The sequence below is a fragment of the Panulirus ornatus genome, chromosome 23 (assembly GCF_036320965.1).
Source record: "Panulirus ornatus isolate Po-2019 chromosome 23, ASM3632096v1, whole genome shotgun sequence".
In the NCBI taxonomy this organism is placed as follows: Eukaryota; Metazoa; Arthropoda; class Malacostraca; order Decapoda; family Palinuridae; genus Panulirus; species Panulirus ornatus.
This window is the reverse complement of record NC_092246.1, coordinates 9,164,811-9,186,223: the sequence shown is the minus strand read 5'-3', so window position 1 is coordinate 9,186,223 and position 21,413 is coordinate 9,164,811. Positions and strand designations below refer to the sequence as shown.

Sequence of the window (21,413 nt, the reverse complement as noted above, 5' to 3'; positions counted from 1 at the left end):
CCTAACAACCCCATCCATAAACAAATTAAACAACCATGGAGACATCACACATCCCTGCTGCAAACCTACATTCACTGGGAACCAATCACTTTCCTCTCTTCCTACTCTTACACATGCCTTCTATCCTTGATGAAAACTTTTCATTGCTTCTAACAACTTGCCTCCCACACCATATATTCTTAATACCTTCTACAGAGTATCTCTCAACTCTTTCCATATGCCTTCTCCAGATCCATAAATGCTACATACAAATCCCTCTGCTTTTCTAAGTATTTCTCATATGCATTCTTCAAAGCAAACACCTGATCCACACATCCTCTACCACTTCTGAAATCTGATGCTCTGTACATTCCTTTACCCTCTCAATCAATACCCTCCCATATAATTTCCCAGGAATACTCGACAAACTTATACCTCTGTAACTTGAACACTCGCCTTTGTATAATGGCACTATGCATGCATTCTCCCAATCCGCAGGGTTTTCACCATACATACATTGAATATCCTTACCAACCAGTCAACAACACAGTCACCCCCTTTTTCAATAAATTTCACCGCACTACCATCCAATCCTACCAAATTGCTGGCTTTCAACTCCTACAAAGCTTTGACTACCTCTTCTCTATGAACCAAACCATTCTCCCTGACCTTCTCACTTCGCACACCATCTTGCAAAGCACCCTTTTATCTGCCACTCTATCATCAAACACATTCAGCAAACCTTCAATATACTCACTCATCTCCTCACTTCCACTACTTGTTGTTACCTCCCCATTTAGCCCCCTTCACTGATGTTCCCATTTGTTCTCTTTTACACTTTATGTCCCTCCTTCCAAAACATCTTTTTATCCGCCAACAATGCTCATTCTTCACTAAGTTTTCAGTTTGAAAAAGTGTGCATGATACTGAATCGCTGTTCTGCCATGAAGTGTAAATTAGCAAAGTAGTCTCTGCAACACAAACCTAGAGGTGGATCTCCTGGGTTTAAGTGATTTGAGTGTGCTGCTGCATCCAAATTATATCCAAGAAAAATGTCGAGATCACTTTCATCTCGAAGGTGTAAATTCAGTTCTTTGTACATATTATGGAGAACAACACACGCCATGATTATATGATAGATTTGTTCTGTCTTGACCCCGAGTCACTTCTCCATGCAAAACACGCCACCTTCGTTTCAGCTGTCCAATCCCCCTTTCCACAGTACATCTAGTTTTCTTCTTGTGTCCTGTAATACATGAAGCTAATCATCTAGCCTGTTTTCTCATAATCTAGAAATCTTTTGCACACTGGGTTAGGTTAGGTCAATTTTGGATTGTGGAAACACTTAAAAGACATGAAACCTGTTTCTTCTACAGCCTATGTAGATATGTAAATAATATTGACATTTTGTCACAAGTAAACATGCAAGAAAACGTTTAACATTACCCGTTACAAGCTGTCTGAGAACCATCTTCAGGTCTTAGGTAAAGCGTCAAAAGCCAACACTTGCAATGGTAATTACTATCACCAATAAGATGACAATATGGTAGTACAGTATGGCTTTCAAAATATAATCTCGTCCCATTTTCTTGAATCCTCGAATCGTGTTGATCCTGGCCAATGTACTACCATGTTCATTATCTTGTCCTTAGCATAAAAAAAATATTTATATAATGTTCTTTGTTCACTGAAGGTGTCAATATTCTTACATAAGTGCCATCTACAGCACCCACACCAGACCCTAATCTGCATAAATTCTGTTTTGTCTACCACCTATCTGGGCAATAACCCTACTTACAGTAGATTGTGTTGGTCCACAACGTCATCTTTTCCAGTTGCAATATAACCTAAGGTCATCATCATCACTCAGTTCCAGCGTGATACAGAGCCATGTTCCTTGCTGTAGTTCCTTCTATTTCCCGCTAAATCTCTGATCTATTTCTCAATCTGTGACCCCCTGTCTTCCCGCACAGTCAAGCTGGTATCTTCTGACATCCTTCCCTCAAACCCAGCCCCAGAACAACGGGGCCTAAAAGTTTTCAGCTGAACAAGTGTCCCTGGTCGTCCCAGCCATGTTTACCTCACTAAGCAAATTCTGAACTGCTTTTGAGGCTTCTCCATCCCAGAGGCATCATCCAGGAATCTGAAAAAAAAAGTCAAAACTTTGATTTTTTTTTTTTTTTTTTTTTTTTTTTTTTTTTTTTGCTTTGTTGCTGTCTCCCGCGTTTGCGAGGTAGCGCAAGGAAATAGATGAAAGAAATGGCCCAACCCACCCCCATACACATGTATATACATACATCCACACACGCAAATATACATACCTACACAGCTTTCCATGGTTTACCCCAGACGCTTCACATGCCCTGATTCAATCCACTGACAGCACGTCAACCCCGGTATACCACATCGATCCAATTCACTCTATTCCTTGCCCTCCTTTCACCCTCCTGCATGTTCAGGCCCCGATCACACAAAATCTTTTTCACTCCATCTTTCCACCTCCAATTTGGTCTCCCACTTCTCCTCGTTCCCTCCACCTCCGACACATATCCTCTTGGTCAATCTTTCCTCACTCATTCTCTCCATGTGCCCAAACCACTTCAAAACACCCTCTTCTGCTCTCTCAACCGCGCTCTTTTTATTTCCTCACATCTCTCTTACCCTTACGTTACTTACTCGATCAAACCACCTCACACCACACATTGTCCTCAAACATCTCATTTCCAGCACATCCATCCTCCTGTGCACAACTCTATCCATAGCCCACGCCTCGCAACCATACAACATTGTTGGAACCACTATTCCTTCAAACATACCCATTTTTGCTTTCCGAGATAATGTTCTCGACTTCCACACATTCTTCAAGGCTCCCAGGATTTTCGCCCCCTCCCCCACCCTATGATCCACTTCTGCTTCCATGGTTCCATCCGCTGCCAGATCCACTCCCAGATATCTAAAACACTTTACTTCCTCCAGTTTTTATCCATTCAAACTTACCTCCCAATTTACTTGACCCTCAACCCTACTGTACCTAATAGCCTTGCTCTTATTCACATTTACTCTTAACTTTCTTCTTTCACACACTTTACCAAACTCAGTCACCAGCTTCTGCAGTTTCTCACATGAATCAGCCACCAGCGCTGTATCATCAGCGAACAACAACTGACTCACTTCCCAAGCTCTCTCATCCACAACAGACTTCATACTTGCCCCTCTTTCCAAAACTCTTGCATTCACCTCCCTAACAACCCCATCCATAAACATATTAAACAACCATGGAGACATCACACACCCCTGCCGCAAACCTACATTCACTGAGAACCAATCACTTTCCTCTCTTCCTACACGTACACATGCCTTACATCCTCGATAAAAACTTTTCACTGCTTCTAACAACTTGCCTCCCACACCATATATTCTTAATACCTTCCACAGAGCATCTCTATCAACTCTATCATATGTCTTCTCCAGATCCATAAATGCTACATACAAATCCATTTGCTTTTCTAAGTATTTCTCACATACATTCTTCAAAGCAAACACCTGATCCACACATCCTCTACCACTTCTGAAACCACACTGCTCTTCCCCAATCTGATGCTCTGTACATGCCTTCACCCTCTCAATCAATACCCTCCCATATAATTTACCAGGAATACTCAACAAACTTATACCTCTGTAATTTGAGTACTCACTCTTATCCCCTTTGCATTTGTACAACGGCACTATGCACGCATTCTGCCAATCCTCAGGCACCTCACCATGAGTCATACATACATTAAATAACCTTACCAACCAGTCAATAATACAGTCACCCCCTTTTTTAATAAATTCCACTGCAATACCATCCAAACCTGCTGCCTTGCCGGCTTTCATCTTCCGCAAAGCTTTTACTACCTCTTCTCTGTTTACCAAATCATTTTCCCTAACCCTCTCACTTTGCACACCACCTCGACCAAAACACCCTATATCTGCCACTCTATCATCAAACACATTCAACAAACCTTCAAAATACTCACTCCATCTCCTTCTCACATCACCACTACTTGTTATCACCTCCCCATTTGCGCCCTTCACTGAAGTTCCCATTTGCTCCCTTGTCTTACGCACTTTATTTACCTCCTTCCAGAACATCTTTTTATTCTCCCTAAAATTTAATGATACTCTCTCACCCCAACTCTCATTTGCCCTCTTTTTCACCTCTTGCACCTTTCTCTTGACCTCCTGTCTCTTTCTTTCATACATCTCCCACTCAATTGCATTTTTTCCCTGCAAAAATCGTCCAAATGCCTCTCTCTTCTCTTTCACTAATAATCTTACTTCATCCCCCCACTCACTACCCTTTCTAATCAACCCACCTCCCACTCTTCTCATGCCACAAGCATCTTTTGCGCAATCCATCACTGATTCCCTAAATACATCCCATTCCTCCCCCACTCCCCTTACTTCCATTGTTCTCACCTTTTTCCATTCTGTACTCAGTCTCTCCTGGTACTTCCTCACAAAAGTCTCCTTCCCAAGCTCACTTACTCTCACCACCCTCTTCACCCCAACATTCACTCTTCTTTTCTGAAAACCCATACAAATCTTCACCTTAGCCTCCACAAGATAATGATCAGACATCCCTCCAGTTGCACCTCTCAGCACGTTAACATCTAAAAGTCTCTCTTTCGCGCGCCTGTCAATTAACACGTAATTCAATAACGCTCTCTGGCCATTTCTCTTACTTACATACTTTGATATGTATTATGCAAAATACAAACATGTTTATTATACTTAATCGCCGTCTCCCGCGTTAGCGAGGTAGCGTAAGGAAACAGACGAGAAGTCCAACCCACCCACATACACATAAATGCACCACATATACATTTCAATGTATATATCTGTATAAGAAATGGATGAGCCTTTCTTCGTCTGTTTCCTGGCGCATCCTCGCTGACGAGGTAAACAGCGATTATAATAATATGAGTGTATATGTAATATAGGTAAAGCCTCGTCCACACGGTCGAGCAGTGTCCGTCGGGCACGAAGGCTTTGCCCTTGTACGAGCAGTTTCAGCTGGCAAACCATCAAACTGTCCGCTCCTGGCGCCAATAAAGGGCAGTGGATGGAGGTCTTCCGTCACTGCCAAACGCACGAGGTAAGGTACAGGCAGATCCACTGACTACCACGTTATTAGTACACCATGTCCACACAGTGTACTAGTGCATATTGGTCACGACAAGACACTATAACTTTGATATGTATATATATATATATATAAATCACATGAATGTCTGTGGAATGTAAGGTGTTTTGATTACAGAAATAGAGACAAACGTGCTGCAGCAATAAAGGATATAGCACAGACAATAAGCAGGAGTGTTAATGATGTAAAAAAAGAAATTGGATTCCCTCAGAAACCAACATCGGCGAGAACTGAGGCTAATGTGCACATCGAAGAAATCAGGAGTTGGGTCAGATGAAATTCATACACCCAAGTTGTGGTGCTTTCACATATTGTCATTCCTGAACGATGGTGATTCTGTGCGGCCAGCTGTGTCAAATATGTCAAGCACCGCGAGCAACCAGACTACAGAAACAGTATCCGAGGATGTTTCTGATTCCGAGGTACGTATGTGCTTACTATTCTCTCTCTCTCTCTCTCTCTCTCTCTCTCTCTCTCTCTCTCTCTCTCTCTCTCTCTCTCTCTCTCTCTCTCTCTCTCTAAGTATATAACCAATTTTCAGTCATATGCTTCACATAAGGGTAATGAAATCCAACAATTACTTTCAGACAGCCTGTATAGGTATATTACAAAATCAGCCAGTTTTACCATGTCAAATAGGTGTCTTGAGTTAAGGGAGACTGCAATGGTTCACGTTAAACAAGCATTTCATAGTCCCACTCTTTTAATGTGTATTCAGTGTATGTGAATTAATTTTTATCATAAGGTACAAAATCACAGTATGAACAATAGTCCCATCAACAATAATGCCTGATACATAATTCGTATGTAAATGTGAGAGAGAGGGAGTGATGATAACAAAAGTGATGGTGGACAACGAAGGGATGAGGGAGAAGTCTGACAGGGTATAGAGGCTGAGGTGGTGAGTGCGGGGAAGGAGGGTTATCTGGGGGAATGGGAAGGGGCACCTACACAATGATACATTTGCCATTCTATACTGCCATTGCACAGCACCCTCTGCATTGAAGTAGTACATGTACTGGGTACGGATATTGTTGCCAATAGTGGTAGAGATCCCGAACCACATCGTTGCAACTCCAACAACTGCGGTGCTAGGCGTCAGTCACCAGGAATTATTGTTCCCCTTACGAAAATCCTCCGAGTCCACAGGTCCCCTGAGGTGTGTATTGGCTACCAAAATCCCGTCTGAGGTAGTTATGCAGTGCCGTGCATGCAAGGACAACTTTTTCAATTTTCCCAGGGGATAGACTAAATGGCGATGAAAAAAAAAAAAACCTAAACCTATTAGTGAGAATGCCAAATGCATTCTCAACAGTGCGCCTAGCCCTGGAAAGTCTATAAGAAAAAATTCTTTCCTCTCGTGTTTGGTTTTGGTGTGGAAAGGGTTTCATTATATGCCTCTGCAGTTGGAAAGCATCGTCTGCCAAAAATACGTAAGGCAAGATTCTGTGTCACTCCCCGGAACGTGTTTGTCCGTTGGTAGGAGGCCCGCAGTGCTGTTTACAATACGATGGCAGAGATCACTGTTGTTCCACACTCCACCATCTGAAACTCTCCCATTTGCACCAATGTCTACATAGATAAATTCCAGTTTAGCGTCACATAACTGCAAGTAAGACGATGCTGTGGGTACCCTTATAGTTGAAAAAGTACGACCCGCTGTCTTGTGGAGGCCTTATCGGTATATGTTTCCCGTCTATGGCTCCTAGAGAGTTGGGAAGTTCCATCTTTGTAAAAAAAAAATCCTTGTGCCACACGCATCCATTCTTCCGGGGTTGTAGGTACCTGCAAGTATACCAGTAACAATGAAATGAAAGGAGTCCTTTCCTCCTCCACCTTCTCTTTTTACAGCTCCTCCTCCTCCTCCTCCTGCTCTCCCGACAGCTGAATGTGTGTGTGTGTGTGTCATTAAGTCCTATTATTTTTACCATTGGTTGCTACTACTACTACTACTACTACTACTACTAATACTATACTACTACTACTACTACTACTACTACTACTAATACTATACTACTACTACTACTACTAATAATAATAATACTATACTACAACTACTACTACAGGTGTGCTTATATAGGTCAAGGCAGCGAGATCACTATGTCAAGGTGACACATATACTCGTGCTTCACTTTTATGTAACAGATTTATACTGATCCCCTTCTCCTGGAGCTACAGGATTCTCCCAGAGCTTCGACAGCACCCACTTCTTGCAGTCGTACGGACAATACCTGATATACGCGAACAGTCTCCTGTGTCAGGAAAAGACCCACACCAAGAAGGCTCGGGTATATGACGACACAGATGAAGTTATAGAACAAGCTCTCCAACAACTGACTGCATTGCCATCTACACACGACTGCGATGAAGATTTTTGGTAATGTTGTCGCAAACGGTCTACGACAGAGGCATGACGACAATAAAATATATGCCGAAAAATTAATTCGTGATGTAATACGTATGGGTAAACTCGGTAAACTAACATCGTCGACAAAGTTGACCGAATAAGGTGAAACATGTCAGGGTTGGAGCAGGTGAGTAGGTACGACTGGATGAAAATGTACACCGAATAGGAAAGAAATTGGTAAGTAAGTGGTACATACAAGTTGTATAGATAAAGATTCTTTGATAATTTGGTAAAGGTGCAATATGTACTAGATAATTAGTTGTATTATATATGATATTATAGGATATGTATTATATTTTCAGGGTTTACGTTATGTTGTACTTTTCATAAACAAACACAGGTATTTAATATGAAGTGATATTAACGTAAATAGTATAGTATGTCTGTGATTCGCACGGTGGTGGTGTTTTGTGTATAGGGTTCATTTGGGAGAGTGGAACCTCATGGTACGAGTATGGTACAGTTTATGGCTCAATGTATACATGAATCTCTCACAATTTCATGAGTAGGATCTCATTACTATCCACATAGCTTACCTTCATGTAATCATCCTTCAGGGCTTCATATATAGCATCACAGGTTTCTGGTATGATGATGGACAGACTTTGCTTGGATATCCTCGTATTGTGTTGAAGGGATGTGTAGCAACATCCAGTAGCCAGGTATCTGAGAGGTGCCTCTACACGTGCTGCTGGTGTAATGCTTTGCCACATATTTGTCTCTTGCCTCTGAATGTAGCTCTCCACTTTCGATACAAGAGTATAAAAAAAAACTGTTTATGTCCATCCGCACGTAATTGTGGAACAAAGTTGCATTTTCCTCCTGCCATTCACGTAGGATTGTCACAGACCTACCCATTCTTTCACGTCTCTGCAACCACTCCCGGCACCAGACACGTCTCTGTGGTCTCTTGTTTTTCTTTTTAATGCAGGCACCAATTATGATAGAATATACTGCTATCTTCTTTCGAAGGATGGCGCGTACCATGGTGATCGTACCGTAATGAACCACTCGCTCACAACAACTGCTGGCTTCCGACTGCCCTCCAACCACCACAGACAGCTGTGTGGACACCTTACGCGGGCATAGGCTGCAGACTTTGCCCTGCCAGGCACAGCTCGACCGTGTGGACGTGGTTTTAGAATATCTAGAAACATACATTCCACATGAGCGTTACTGTATGTTAACCCAGCATGCTATCGAATCCGTGATCAGCTTATATAGGATTTGTGTACAGTGTTATAATTTCATGCTTTAAGTGTGAGGAATTAATGGTTTTGATGTAGTGCCTGGCGCCCCAAGGTAGCTTAATTCTCACAGGGGTTCCACATGTGAACGGAGGTATGAGGTGTCATGTGTTAAGTTGAATTCTGGAATTATTTTCTATCTAGTTTTCATACGTGTTATCAGCGTCTGTAGAGATAGATCTTTGACCATACCGCTGGCATATCCGTCCAATCGAGGAAGATCTATTTGGGAAATATTACTCTCCCAGACTAGTGTGGTGCCAGTCTAGCACGAAAGTGATATTTAGTACTGACCTCAGCGATCAGATAGCGTCACAATAATCACCTGCTCTGCGTCTGACATCTCCTCAGATGACATTTTGTTTTGCTAGTTTCGGCAAAGAAGAGATGATAAGTTCCACCGAAATCTGAAAGATTCCAAAATGATCAAAATCAAAGCGCTTGATTATCAGTATAAGATCGCTTTACTATTAAGCACATTTTACTTAATGTGTCACCTACGAGTTTTTTTTTTTTTTTTTTTTTTTTACCCTAACCATTCTCTACACGTTCTCCTTTAAAAGTTAGAGCTTATCCTTAAGATAGCGTTAGTGGGGGCAATATTTGACGTCTTCATAAAACATTTAGTAATCTAGGGTAGTTACCCTTCTCAAATACAATCTCCTTCTCAGTCGTTCAAATATGTGACGTCAGATGTGTATGCCAGTTGACCCGGAGCACTGGTGGCTTAAGGATGTATCCAGTGTGTGTCTGTGTTTGTACAATGGTTTTAAACCCATTTTTTGGACAGTGTTACGGTGTGAGAACTGTTGACATACCAGTGGATATAAGAACAATGACTAATGATCCTAAAGCGTCTTCATCTGGTGTACAGACCTTCAGAGAGTGTAAACATTCAGTTGTCGACGCCATGAACACACACACACAAGCGTTCGTCACAAGAGGCAGCCAAATGGGGGTCAAAGTATTATACTGCTATACATTTGGATAGACGAGTCATACTGAGGACGCTGCATGACCTGGACGAGGTAAGTAAGTTTTAGTTGAAATCATAAGACATGTTTGACGCTCGCGGTGAATCACTGAACGAAACCCAGGACGCAAGTGGGTGGAGCTGTTGCAGTATGGTTCATCGTCAAATCCTTATTATGTTTTACTTCTGGTGAAATTTACAGACGATACGAGTGAATAGTTATGTTATCTATACATTACGTAGAAGCTGTACATTTTGACATAGCGTAAAGAATATACTTTGATTACTTGATTGCGTATCGAGATATTTTTTCATATACGTCTATTTAAAAGAAACTCTAAATGAGCTTTGTATGATCATTTTGATGAAGAAATAGATGATTTTATCTGATATAGAGCGTATATTATCAGAAAAGACGTCAACATGTTTGGTTGGTAGGGTGAAGTACATGGAGACACCGAGACCATGAGCGGGTGGGAGCCGTCGGCCTCAGACCTGTTAACACGCTTCTGGATTCCAGCCCAAGTTTTTATCTCTACTTTTGTACACGTTGTATTTATATATGTTGGTGGCGTCACCTGATGTTGTGACGTCACTGTTCCATGATTAGGTTGGCCTGATGACGTCGACTTCAAAATGGTTTTGACGTCAGCACAGAAATGTTAGGAAGATTTGATTATATATTTCTTACAGTTCACTCTTTAGTAATGTTTCCTCCTGTGCTGCGTTACATAGGCTGAGTATATCATCATCTTTTAGACCAGTGGATTTCACTCACGTGTACGTTTTTCATATGTTTCGTGGTATAAGGTTTATATTAAGTCTTTATAGTATCCTATAACGTGTTATAAGATGGGATCTTATATAATGATAATTCTTCTTTTTTTAACAATACTGCCATTATTTATGACCCCTTGATATGCCTTACTTTATAGTAACCTGTTGCCTCTTATTGAACCTACAGTATGTCTTCAACTGTACCTGTAGGTTGTGTTCCGCTGTAACTACTGATCATCTTCTGCTGTACCTAATCTTCGTATTCTGCTGTACTTACAGGTCGTCTTCTACTGTGCCTACAGGCTATCTTCTACTGTACCTCCAGGATGTCTTCTACTGTACCTACAGGTCGTCGTCTACTGTACCTGCAAGTCGTCGTCTTCTGTACCTACAGGTCGTCTACTACTGTACCTACAGGTCGTCGTCTACTGTACCTGCAGGTCGTCTTCTTCTGCACCTACAGGTCGTCTTCTGCTGTAACTCCAGGTCGTCTTCTATTGTACTACAGGTCGTCTCCTGCTGCACCTCCAGCTTTTCTTCTGCTGTACCTCCAGGTTGTCTTCTGCTATACCTCCAGCTTTTCTTCTGCTGTACCTCCAGGCTTCCTCTGCTGTACCTCCAGGTTAGTCTTCTGCTATACCTCCAGGTTGTCTTTTGCTGCACCTCCAGCTTTTCTTCTGTACCTCCAGGTTGTCCTCTGCTGTATCTCCAGGTTGTCTTCTGTTGCACCTCTAGGTTGTCTTCTGTTGTACCTCCATGTTGTAATCCTGCTGAACCTCCAGTTTGTCTGCTGGACCTCCAGATTGTCTTCTGTTGAACCTCCATTTTGTCCTCTGCTGCACCTTCAGGCTGTCTTGTGCTGTACCTCCAGGTTGTCTTCTCCTGCACCTCCAGGTCGTCTTCTGCTATACCTTTTGGTTGTCTTCTGCTCCATCTTCAGGTTGTCCCCTGCTTCACCTCCAGGTTGTCTTCTGCTATACCTCCAGGTCGTCCCTTGCTCCACCTTCAGGATGTCTTCTGCTGTACCTCGAGGTTGTCTTCTGCACAACCTCCAGGTTGTCTTCTGCAGCACCTCCAGCTTTTCTTCTGCAGCACCTCCAGGTTGTCCTCTGCTGTACCTCCAGGTTGTCATCTGCCATACCTCCAGGTTGTCTTCTGCTATACCTCCAGGTCGTCCCTTGCTCCACCTTCAGGTTGTCTTCTGCTGTACCTCCAGGTTGTCTTCTGCTGTACCTCCAGGTTGTCTTCTGCTTCACCTCCTAGTTCTCCACCGCTGTACCTCCAGGTTGTCATCTGCTGCACTTACAGGTTGTATTTTGCTATACATCCAGGTTGTCTTCTGCTGTACCTAAAGGTTGTCTTCTGCTGTACCTCCAGGATGTCCTCTGTTCCACCCTCAGGTTGTCTTCTGCTGAACCTCGCAAGTTTTCTTCTGCTACACCTTCAGGTTGTCTTCTGCTGCACCTTCAGGTTGTCTTCTGCTGAACCTCCAAGTTTTCTTCTGCTACACCTTCAGGTTGTCTTCTGCTGAACCTCCAAGTTTTCTTCTGCTACACCTCCAGGCTGTCTTCTACTGCACCTCCAGATTGTATTTTGCTGTACCTCCAGGTTGTCTTCTGCTGTACCTCCAGGTTGTCTTCTGCTGGACCTCCAGGTTGCCCTCTGCTGTACCTCCAGGTTGTCTTCTGCTGTACCTCCAGGTTGTCTTCTGCTGGACCTCCAGGTTGCCCTCTGCTGTACCTCCAGGTTGTCTTCTGCTGGACCTCCAGGTTGTCTTCTGCTGTGCAACCTGGAGACTCCAAGTTGTCCTCTGCTGTACCTTTAAGTTGTCTTCTGCTGTATCCCCACGTTGTTTTCTGCTACGCCTTTAGGTTGTCTTCTCCTGCACCTTCAAGTTGCCTTCTGCTGCGCCTCCACGTTGTTTGTTGCACTTCTAGGTTGCCTTCTGCTGAAACCCAGGTCGTCCTCTGATACACCTCCAAGTTGTCTTCTGTTATACCTCCAAGTTTTCTTCTGCTATACCTCCCGGTTGTCTTCTACTGGACCTCCAGGTTGTCCTCTGCTGTACCTCCAGGTTGTCCTCTGCTGTACCTCCAGGTTGTCCTCTGCTGTACCTCCACGTTGTCTTCTGCAGCACCTTCGGTTTTTCTTCTGTTGCACCTCCAGTTTGTCTTCTGTTGCACTTTCAGGTTGTCTTCTGCTATACCTCCAGGTTGTCTTCTGCTCCATCTTCAGGTTGTCATCTGCTGCACCGCCAGGTTGTCTTTTACTGGACCTCCAGGTTGTCCTCTGCTGTACCTCCAGGTTGTCTTCTGCTGAACCTCCAGGTTTTCATCTGCTGTACCTCCACGTTGTCTTCTGCAGCACCTTCGGTTTTTCTTCTGCTGCACCTCCAGGTTGTCTTCTGCTGTACCTCCAGGTTGTCTTCTGCTGCACCTCCAGGTTGTCTTCTGCTGCACCTCCAGGTTGTCTTCTGCTGCACCTCCAGGTTGTCTTCTGCTATACCCCTGTAATACGTTTTGGCGCCTCCAAAGTGGATTTAGATTGAACCTACAATTTCCCTCTTAGTCTTAGATGCCGCGACGCCAATCTATTGGCTTTTGGCACCACCAAAGGGGCTTTAAAGTAAATCTTCAATCTGTCTCTTTTACTCTGGATGACGCTATGCCCCTGCAATGGCCTTTGGCGCCGCCAAAGGGGATTTAAATTAAGCCTTTTAATTTTTCTCTTTATTTTTGGATGCAGCTACACACTCTTTTGCCTTTGGCACCTCTAAAGGGGCTTTATAGTAAATGTTCAAATTGTTTCTTTCCCTTTGGACGAAGTTGTGCCCTGTAATGGCCTTTGGCGCCCCAATAGGGGATTTAGATTAAACCTTCAATTTCCCTCTGTATTTTTGGATGCCGCCACGCCACTCTGTTGGCCTTTGTCACCCCCAGACGGGCTTTAAAGAAAACCTTCCATTTGTCTCTTTCCCTCTGGATGCCGCTATGCCCCCGTAATGCCCTTTGGCGCCTCCAAAGGGACTTTGAATTAAACTTTCAAATTCCCTCTTTATTTTTAGATGCCGCCACGCCTTTTTATTGCCCTTTGGCACCCTCAAATGGACTTTAAAAACATTCAATTTGTCTCTTTTCCTCTGGATACCGCTATTCCCCTGTAATGGGCTTTGGTGCCGCCAAAGGGGAATTAAATTCAACCTTTAATTTCCCTCTGTATTTTTGTATGCCTCCACGCCACTCAATTGGCCTTTGGCACCCCCAAAGGACCTATAAGGTAAACCTTCACTTTTTTTCTTTCCCTTTGGATGCTGCTATGCCCTTGTAATGGCTTTTGGCACCGCCAAAAGGGATTTAGATTAAACTATCAATTACTCTCTTTATTTTTGAATGTCGCCACGCCATTCTACTGGCCTTTGGCACCCCCAAAAGGGCTTTAAAGTAAACCTTTCAATTTGTCTCTCTCTCTCTCTGGATGCAGCTATGCCCCTGTAATGGCCTTTGGCGACGCCAAAGGGGATTTATATTAAACCTTCAATTTTCCCTCTTTATTTTTGGATGCCGCCACGCCACTCTATTGGCCTTTGCCATCACCAAAGTGTCTTTAAGGTAAACCTTCAATCTGTTTCTTTCCCTTTGGACGCCGCTATTCGCCTGTAATGGCCTTTGGAGACTCCAAAGGGGATTTATATTAAACCTTCAATTTTCCCTCTTTATTTTTGGATGCCACCACGCCACTCTATCGGCCTTTGCCATCCCCAGAGGGGCTTTAAAGTAAACTTTCTATTGTTTCTCTCCCTATGGATGCCGCTATGTCCCTGCAATCTTCTTTTGCGCCGCCAAAGAGGCTTTAAATTAAACCTTCAATTTCCCTCTTTATTTTTGGGGAGCCGCCACACCACTCTCTTGGCCTTCAGCACCCCGAAAGAGTTTTTAAAGTAAGCCCTCAATTTGTTTCTTTCCCAATGGATGCCTCAATTCATCTGTAATGGCCTTTAGCGCCGCCAAAGGGGATTTAGATTAAACCTTTAATTTCCCTCTTTGTTATGGGTGCTTCCACGCCACTGTATTGCCCTTTGGCACCGCCAATAGGGTTCTAAAGTAAACCTCCACTTTGTCTCTTTTTCTTTAGACGCCGCTCTGCCCCTGTAATGGACTTTGGCACCACCAACGCGGATATATATATCAAACCTTCATTTTCTCTCTTTAATTTTGGATGCCGCCAAGCCACTCTATTGGCCTTTATCATAACCCAAACGGGCTTTAGATTCATCCTTCAATTCGTCTCTTTCCCTCTGGATGCACCTATCCCCGTGCAATGAGCTTTGGCGCCGCCAAAGGAGATTTAGATTAAACCTTCAATTTCCCTCTATTTTTGGATGCCTCCTCGCCACTCTTTGGACTTTGGCACCCCCCAAAAGGGCATTAAAGTAAACCTCCCATCTGTCTCTGCCTTTGGATGCCACTATGCCCTTGTAATTGCCTTTAGCGCCGCCAAAGGGGATTTAAATAAAACATTTGATTTCCCTTTTTATTTTTGGATGCCACCATGCAACTCAGTTGGACTTTAGCACCCTCAAAGGGTCTTTCAAGGAAACTTTCAATTTGTCTCTTTCCCTTTACATTCCACTATTCCCTGTAAAGGTCTTTGGCGACGCCAAAGGAGATTTAAATTATACTTTCAATTTCCCTCAATATTTTTGGATGCCTCCACGCCACTCTCTTGCCATTTGCCAACCCCAAAGGGGCAGTAAAGTAAACTTTCCATTTGTTTCTTTGCCTTAGGATGCCTCTATACCCCTGTAATATCCTCCTTTGGCGCCGCCAAAGGTGATTTAAATTAAACCTTTAATTTGCCTTTTTGTTTTTTGGATGCCACCATGCCACTCTGTTGCACTTTGGCACTCCCAAAGGGTCTTTTAAGGAAACTTTCAATTTGTCTCTTTCCTTTTTGATGCCAATATTTCACTGTAAAGGCCTTTGAAGACGCCAAAGGGGATTTAGATTAAACTTTCAATTTCCCTCTGTATTTTTGGGTGCCTCTACGCCACTCTCTTGCCATGTGGAATCCCCAAAGGGGCATTAAAGTAAACTTTCCCTTTGATTCTTTGCTTTTGGATGCCAGTATGCCCCTGTAATATCCTTTGGCTCCGCCAAAGGGGACTTAAACCTTTAATTTGTCTTTCTCTTTTTGGATGCCACTATGCCACTCTATTGGACTTTGGCACCCCCAAAGGATCTTTTAAGTAAACTTTTGATTTCTCTCTTTCCCTTTAGATGCCACTATTCCCCTGTAAAAGCCTTTGAAGACGCTAAAGGGGATTTAGATAAAACCTTCAATTTACATCTATATTTTTGGATGCCTCCACACGACTCTCTTGCCATTTGGCATCCCCAAAGGGGCATTAAAGTAAACTTTCCACCTGTTTCTTTGCTTTTGGATGCCTGTATGCCTCTGTAATATCCTTTGGCTTCGCCAAAAGGGATTTGAATTAAACCTTTAATTTGTATTTCTCTTTTTGGATGCCACCATGCCACTCTATTGGACTTTGGCATCCCCAAAGGGTCTTTTAAGGAAACATTCAATTTGTCTCTTTCCCTTTAGATGCCACTATTCCCTTGTAAAGGCCTTTGGTGACGCCAAAGGGGATTTATATTAAACCTTTAATTTCCCTCTATATTTTTGGATGCCTCAACGCCACTCTCTTGCCCTTTGGCACCCCCCAAAAGGGACATTAATCTAAACTTTCCATTTGTTTCTTTGCCTTTGGATGCCTTTATGCCCCTGTAATTGCATTTGGCGCCGCCAAAGTGGATTTGAATTAAACTTCTAATTTTGTTTCCTGTCAAAACGTTTTGACCAGTTCTATGATTCATGTCTTCTAATTTCGTGGTTATGATCTTGATTCATGACTCCATTGCTCAGAGAATCAGTGTTTGAAATTTTGTGACCATTTCCCTGGTGATTAGAGGACAGGGAAACTCTAATCTCAGGTCATGGCTCCCTTAATCTCCCTTTATTACGTTGTTGTTCTTTGTACAAATCCCGTCTATGGTCGTCTTCTATAAAGCAGATGAAATATCATACCACCTCCCTCACCCCAGCCAGCCTGCCAGCTAACCAGGCAGCAGGTGATCGTGGACATCAAACCCCCTCCGCCTCACTAAGGTAACGAGGCTTCTTCACCCACACACCCGCCCTTGGGTGGAGCAGATGCCCTCACCCCCAACAGTCTGATGATGACCTCCCCAACAGACAGTGATGCAGGTGGCTGAAGGAGAACCAAGCGAGCTTGGGGAGCAGACGCCCTCGCCCAACAGTCTGATGATGACCTCCCCAACAGACAGACAGTGATGCAGGTGGCTGAAGGAGAACCAAGCGAGCTTGGGGAGCAGACGCCCTCGCCCAACAGTCTGATGATGACCTCCCCAACAGACAGACGGTGATGCAGGTGGCTGAAGGAGAACCAAGCGAGCCCGGGGAGCAGACGCCCTCGCCCAACAGTCGGATGATGACCTCCCCAACAGACAGACGGTGATGCAGGTGGCTGAAGGAGAACCAAGCGAGCTTGGGGAGCAGACGCCCTCACCCAACAGTCGGATGATGACCTCCCCAGCAGACAGACGGTGATGCAGGTGGCTGAAGGAGAACCAAGCGAGCTTGGGGAGCAGACGCCCTCACCCAACAGTCGGATGATGACCTCCCCAGCAGACAGACGGTGATGCAGGTGGCTGAAGGAGAACCAAGCGAGCCCGAAGTAAATCGAGGTCATCTATTGTCAATAACAATATACCTGAAATTCTCAAGTTTGTCTCCACTTTCTGCATCAAGTAAGTCGGTGAATCTTACCGTATGAAAGTGTGTAATATATCTCATGAAACTTTGTAATAACTTATGTAATAACTTTGTAATAACTTTGTAATAACTTATGTAATAACTTTGTAATAACTTATGTAATAACTTTGTAATAACTTATGTAATAACTATGTAATAACTTTGTAATAACTTATGTAATAACTTTGTAATAACTATGTAATAACTTTGTAATAACTTATATCAACCCACTGGGGGTTGGGGGGCTGGGGTCTGGCGATGACTTTTTTGTGACCCCCCCCCCCCCTGTGGTGACCCTTTTTGCGCTACCGCTCACCAGATGAGCATGGGATGCACCATAGATTTGCCGGGTTTACCGACACAGATCAATCAATTTCTCTCTGCCACATGTTCACAAAGGGACCGAAAAAAAAAAGATGATAATAATATTCTGGCAGAGAGTTCAAAGACAGCTGCATGCATATATATATATATATATATATATATATATATATATATATATATATATATATATATATATATATATATATACAAGCCTCCCCGAAGCAATACGAAAATTCTTGAACGGTAAAAGAAAAATTATTGAGGACCGATGCATGCAGAACGAACTGGTGAACGCGCGTGGATGTCAGTAATGCGATTGAAACTGGAAGAAATTAGTCCACGAGAGAGCAGTTCTTGACCGGTTGACTCAGAGAAAGTAACCATCCCAAACCAGGCCATTATCTGTGTCCACCTGCCGCCTCTCGTTAACAGCTAAACAATGCCAGAACTACGAAAAGCCATCTTAGAAGACGAAAACACTTCCTTAGGGAAGGGCTGATTAGATGATACTTAATATATTACCATAAAACAGACCTCGGTGCCATCCCTACCAGTACTTGAAGTTTAATATTCGACGTAGGATAGTAATCTGCCTGAGGTTTGAGGAAAACAGGACAGTTGGGGGTGAAACCCAGTAGATTTCGACTTCGTGTGGTCAGATATCTTGGAGTGTCGACATCTGGCAGTGTACGGCCGTTGGGGAGAGAGAGAGAGAGATACCCCCCAGACACAGAGTTGGCCTAGAAAGATGGGCACCGGGTGTGCGGTGTGGGGAAGTCCTTCTACAGAGGGTGGATATGGGATGCCTCTGGTGACATGTCTCTTCCTCCTCCTCCTCCCACTGACTCAGTCCTGTACCATGAGCCGCGCCATCCCCTTATTGGCGTACCGTCTTCTTACGCATTCCGACCTCCCCTCGGGGCACAGTAGCTCGTACTACTTTGATGCCCAGTGTATATAAATCGTTCTCACATTCGTTACGAACAGAGCTCCTTGAATTTAGAGCTTCTTGCCGTCAAGAAGAATTTCATTTTGCAATCACGTTTGCCATTTTGACAATACAGACATCTTATCGGTGGGTTGGGTCTGTCGTACCCGCGTCCTGTTCGTTATGAGGATGACGTCCCACGTCCAATTCATTGCAGATATCTGAAGTGTCTTTTCTGCTCCTCCTCCTACTCCTCCTCCTCCTCCTCCTCCTCCTCCTCCTCCTACTCCTGCTCCTCCTCCTCCTCCTCCTCCTCCTCCTCCTCCTCCTACTCCTCCTGCTCCTCCTCCTCCTCCTCCTCCTCCTACTCCTGCTCCTGCTCCTCCTCCTCCTCCTCCTACTCCTACTCCTCCTCCTCCTCCTCCTCCTCCTCCTCCTCCTACTCCTGCTCCTGCTCCTCCTCCTCCTGCTCCTCCACCTCCTCCTGCGCCACCCACCCCTCGGTCTACATGGGCCTTAACGCGGTGGTGGTGGAGTTGGTATGGCTTGAGCTACGGCAGCGGGGATTTTCCTTTCTATGATGTAAGCTTAACTATGCTGCAGAGGTCAAGCTTAAGCTTTCACACCAACACATATAAGCTACTATTTTCTCCCTTCTATACTCTTCGTTCTTTTCCTTCTTGGTCTCTCAAAACTGGGATGGATCATTTGTTGTTTAAAATGAATGTCGAAGATAGAGTATTCGAAACTGTTTAATTAAGAGTGTTGAATAGCCTTGGATGCTCCAGATGCTTGCTTGGCTTATACGCTTAGATCTTATAACCCAATCCTCCTCCTGTGCCAGTCATGGCTCTTATTGTAACAACACACGTATGTGTTGAATAGCCTTGGATGCTCCAGATGCTTGCTTGGCTTATACGCTTAGATCTTATAACCCAATCCAACCCAATCCTCCTCCTGTACCAGTCGTGGCTCTTATTGTAACACACATATCATATGAGTTCTTACTTGGACCTTTCCTGCCTGTATCACTGGCGATTCGTTTTCTTCGTGGCTACCAGCAGAGGCCTGAATCGTGTGGTCTTTTGTGACCTGAATCGTGTGGTCTTTTGTGACCTGAATCGTGTGGTCTTTTGTGATCTGAATCGTGTGGTGGTCTTTTGTGACCTGAATCGTGTGGTCTTTTGTGACCTGAATCGTGTGGTCTTTTGTGACCTGAATCGTGTGGTGGTCTTTTGTGACCTGAATCGTGTGGTCTTTTGTGACCTGAATCGTGTGGTGGACTTTTGTGACCTGAATCGTGTGGTCTTTTGTGACCTGAATCGTGTGGTGGTCTTTTGTGACCTGAATCGTGTGGTCTTTTGTGACCTGAATCGTGTGGTGGTCTTTTGTGACCTGAATCGTGTGGTCTTTTGTGACCTGAATCGTGTGGTCTTTTGTGACTTGAATCGTGTGGTCCTTTGTGACCTGCATCGTGTGGTCTTTTGTGACCTGAATCGTGTGGTTTGTGACCTGAATTGTGTGGTCTTTTGTGACCTGAATCGTGTGGTTTGTGACCTGAATTGTGTGGTCTTTTGTGACGTGAATCGTGTGGTCTTTTGTGACCTGAATCGTGTGGTGGTCTTTTGTGACCTGAATCGTGTGGTCTTTTGTGACCTGAATCGTGTGGTGGTCTTTTGTGACCTGAATTGTGTGGTTTCTTTTGTGACCTGAATCGTGTGGTCTTTTGTGACCCGAATCGTGTGGTCTTTTGGGACCTGAATCGTGTGGTTTCTTTTGGGACCTGAATCGTGTGGTCTTTCGTGACCTGAATCGTGTGGTCTTTTCTGACCTGAATCGTGTGGTTTCTTTTTCCTCTGATGAATGATCAATGTCTGATTGTATCATCTACAGCCATCAGAGAAATTTCATTACCCATGAAAAATTCGTGGAAGAGAAAAATGATACGACTAATTTCAGACCTTGTGATCAATTGTTGCCAATTTATGGCTTTATCAGTGGCGTATATATGAAAGGTGGACGTTAGAATGACATTTACGAATCCTACCATATTTTTCATTCCTTGTGAAACATGCCTGTGTGCCGAGATTTCGAGAATCATTGATATATTGACCATTGGAATTGATTTATAACCAAGAGTGTCATGTTCTTCATCACCATGGCTGATGCGAGTATTGCCACAAGTCGCCATAATCATCTACATTATCTCGCCTCTCCGTTCTCTGACCCTTGTTTTCATTTTCTTTTCTTTCCGTAAAATTTTTTCGCCCTTTGTTAAGCACTGGGACGCAGGAATCGCTAGCTGAACGAAGCGAGGCACTTAAAGTGAAGTGTATGTACAACAATGGGTAACATGACGTGTGTGTGTGTGTGTAATTTTTTTTTTCCCACGTGGTCGAGTTTGTGTGTCAAATGTCAGGGTTTTCCCGGGAAGCGCTGGTGAGTAACACTGCTACATCATTCGCACTATTAGCTTATGATATGAATATATTCCATATTATTTTCATATTACAGGTGTTCCGTATTCATAAAACAGTCTAAATCATATCCTCCAAATTAAAATAAATCATAGTTTGATGAGTAGAAAGACACCCAATTTTCGAGAAGTACTAGGAAAAAAAAAAATAAAAGCTTATGACACTCTCCCACAAAATTCACAAGAAAGCACTCCGATTTTTATAGTAAAAAAAAAAAAATCGTCATATAAAGTTGAGTTTATATTCGGAATCATTAAAATCGGACAAGATATATTGATA

The 21,413-nt window shown here is 43.7% G+C and overlaps 1 protein-coding gene across 1 annotated transcript; it reads left to right on the top strand.

The window, feature by feature from the left end:
- Positions 1–3,498: 3,498 nt before the first annotated feature.
- Positions 3,499–17,616, top strand: LOC139756789 (uncharacterized). The gene is made up of 2 exons (XM_071676581.1): positions 3,499–5,589; positions 7,346–17,616. Exon 2 carries the CDS (start codon positions 10,898–10,900, stop codon positions 11,921–11,923), a length of 1,026 nt encoding a protein of 341 aa, XP_071532682.1. The 5' UTR covers positions 3,499–5,589; positions 7,346–10,897; the 3' UTR covers positions 11,924–17,616.
- The last annotated feature ends 3,797 nt before the right edge of the window (positions 17,617–21,413 follow it).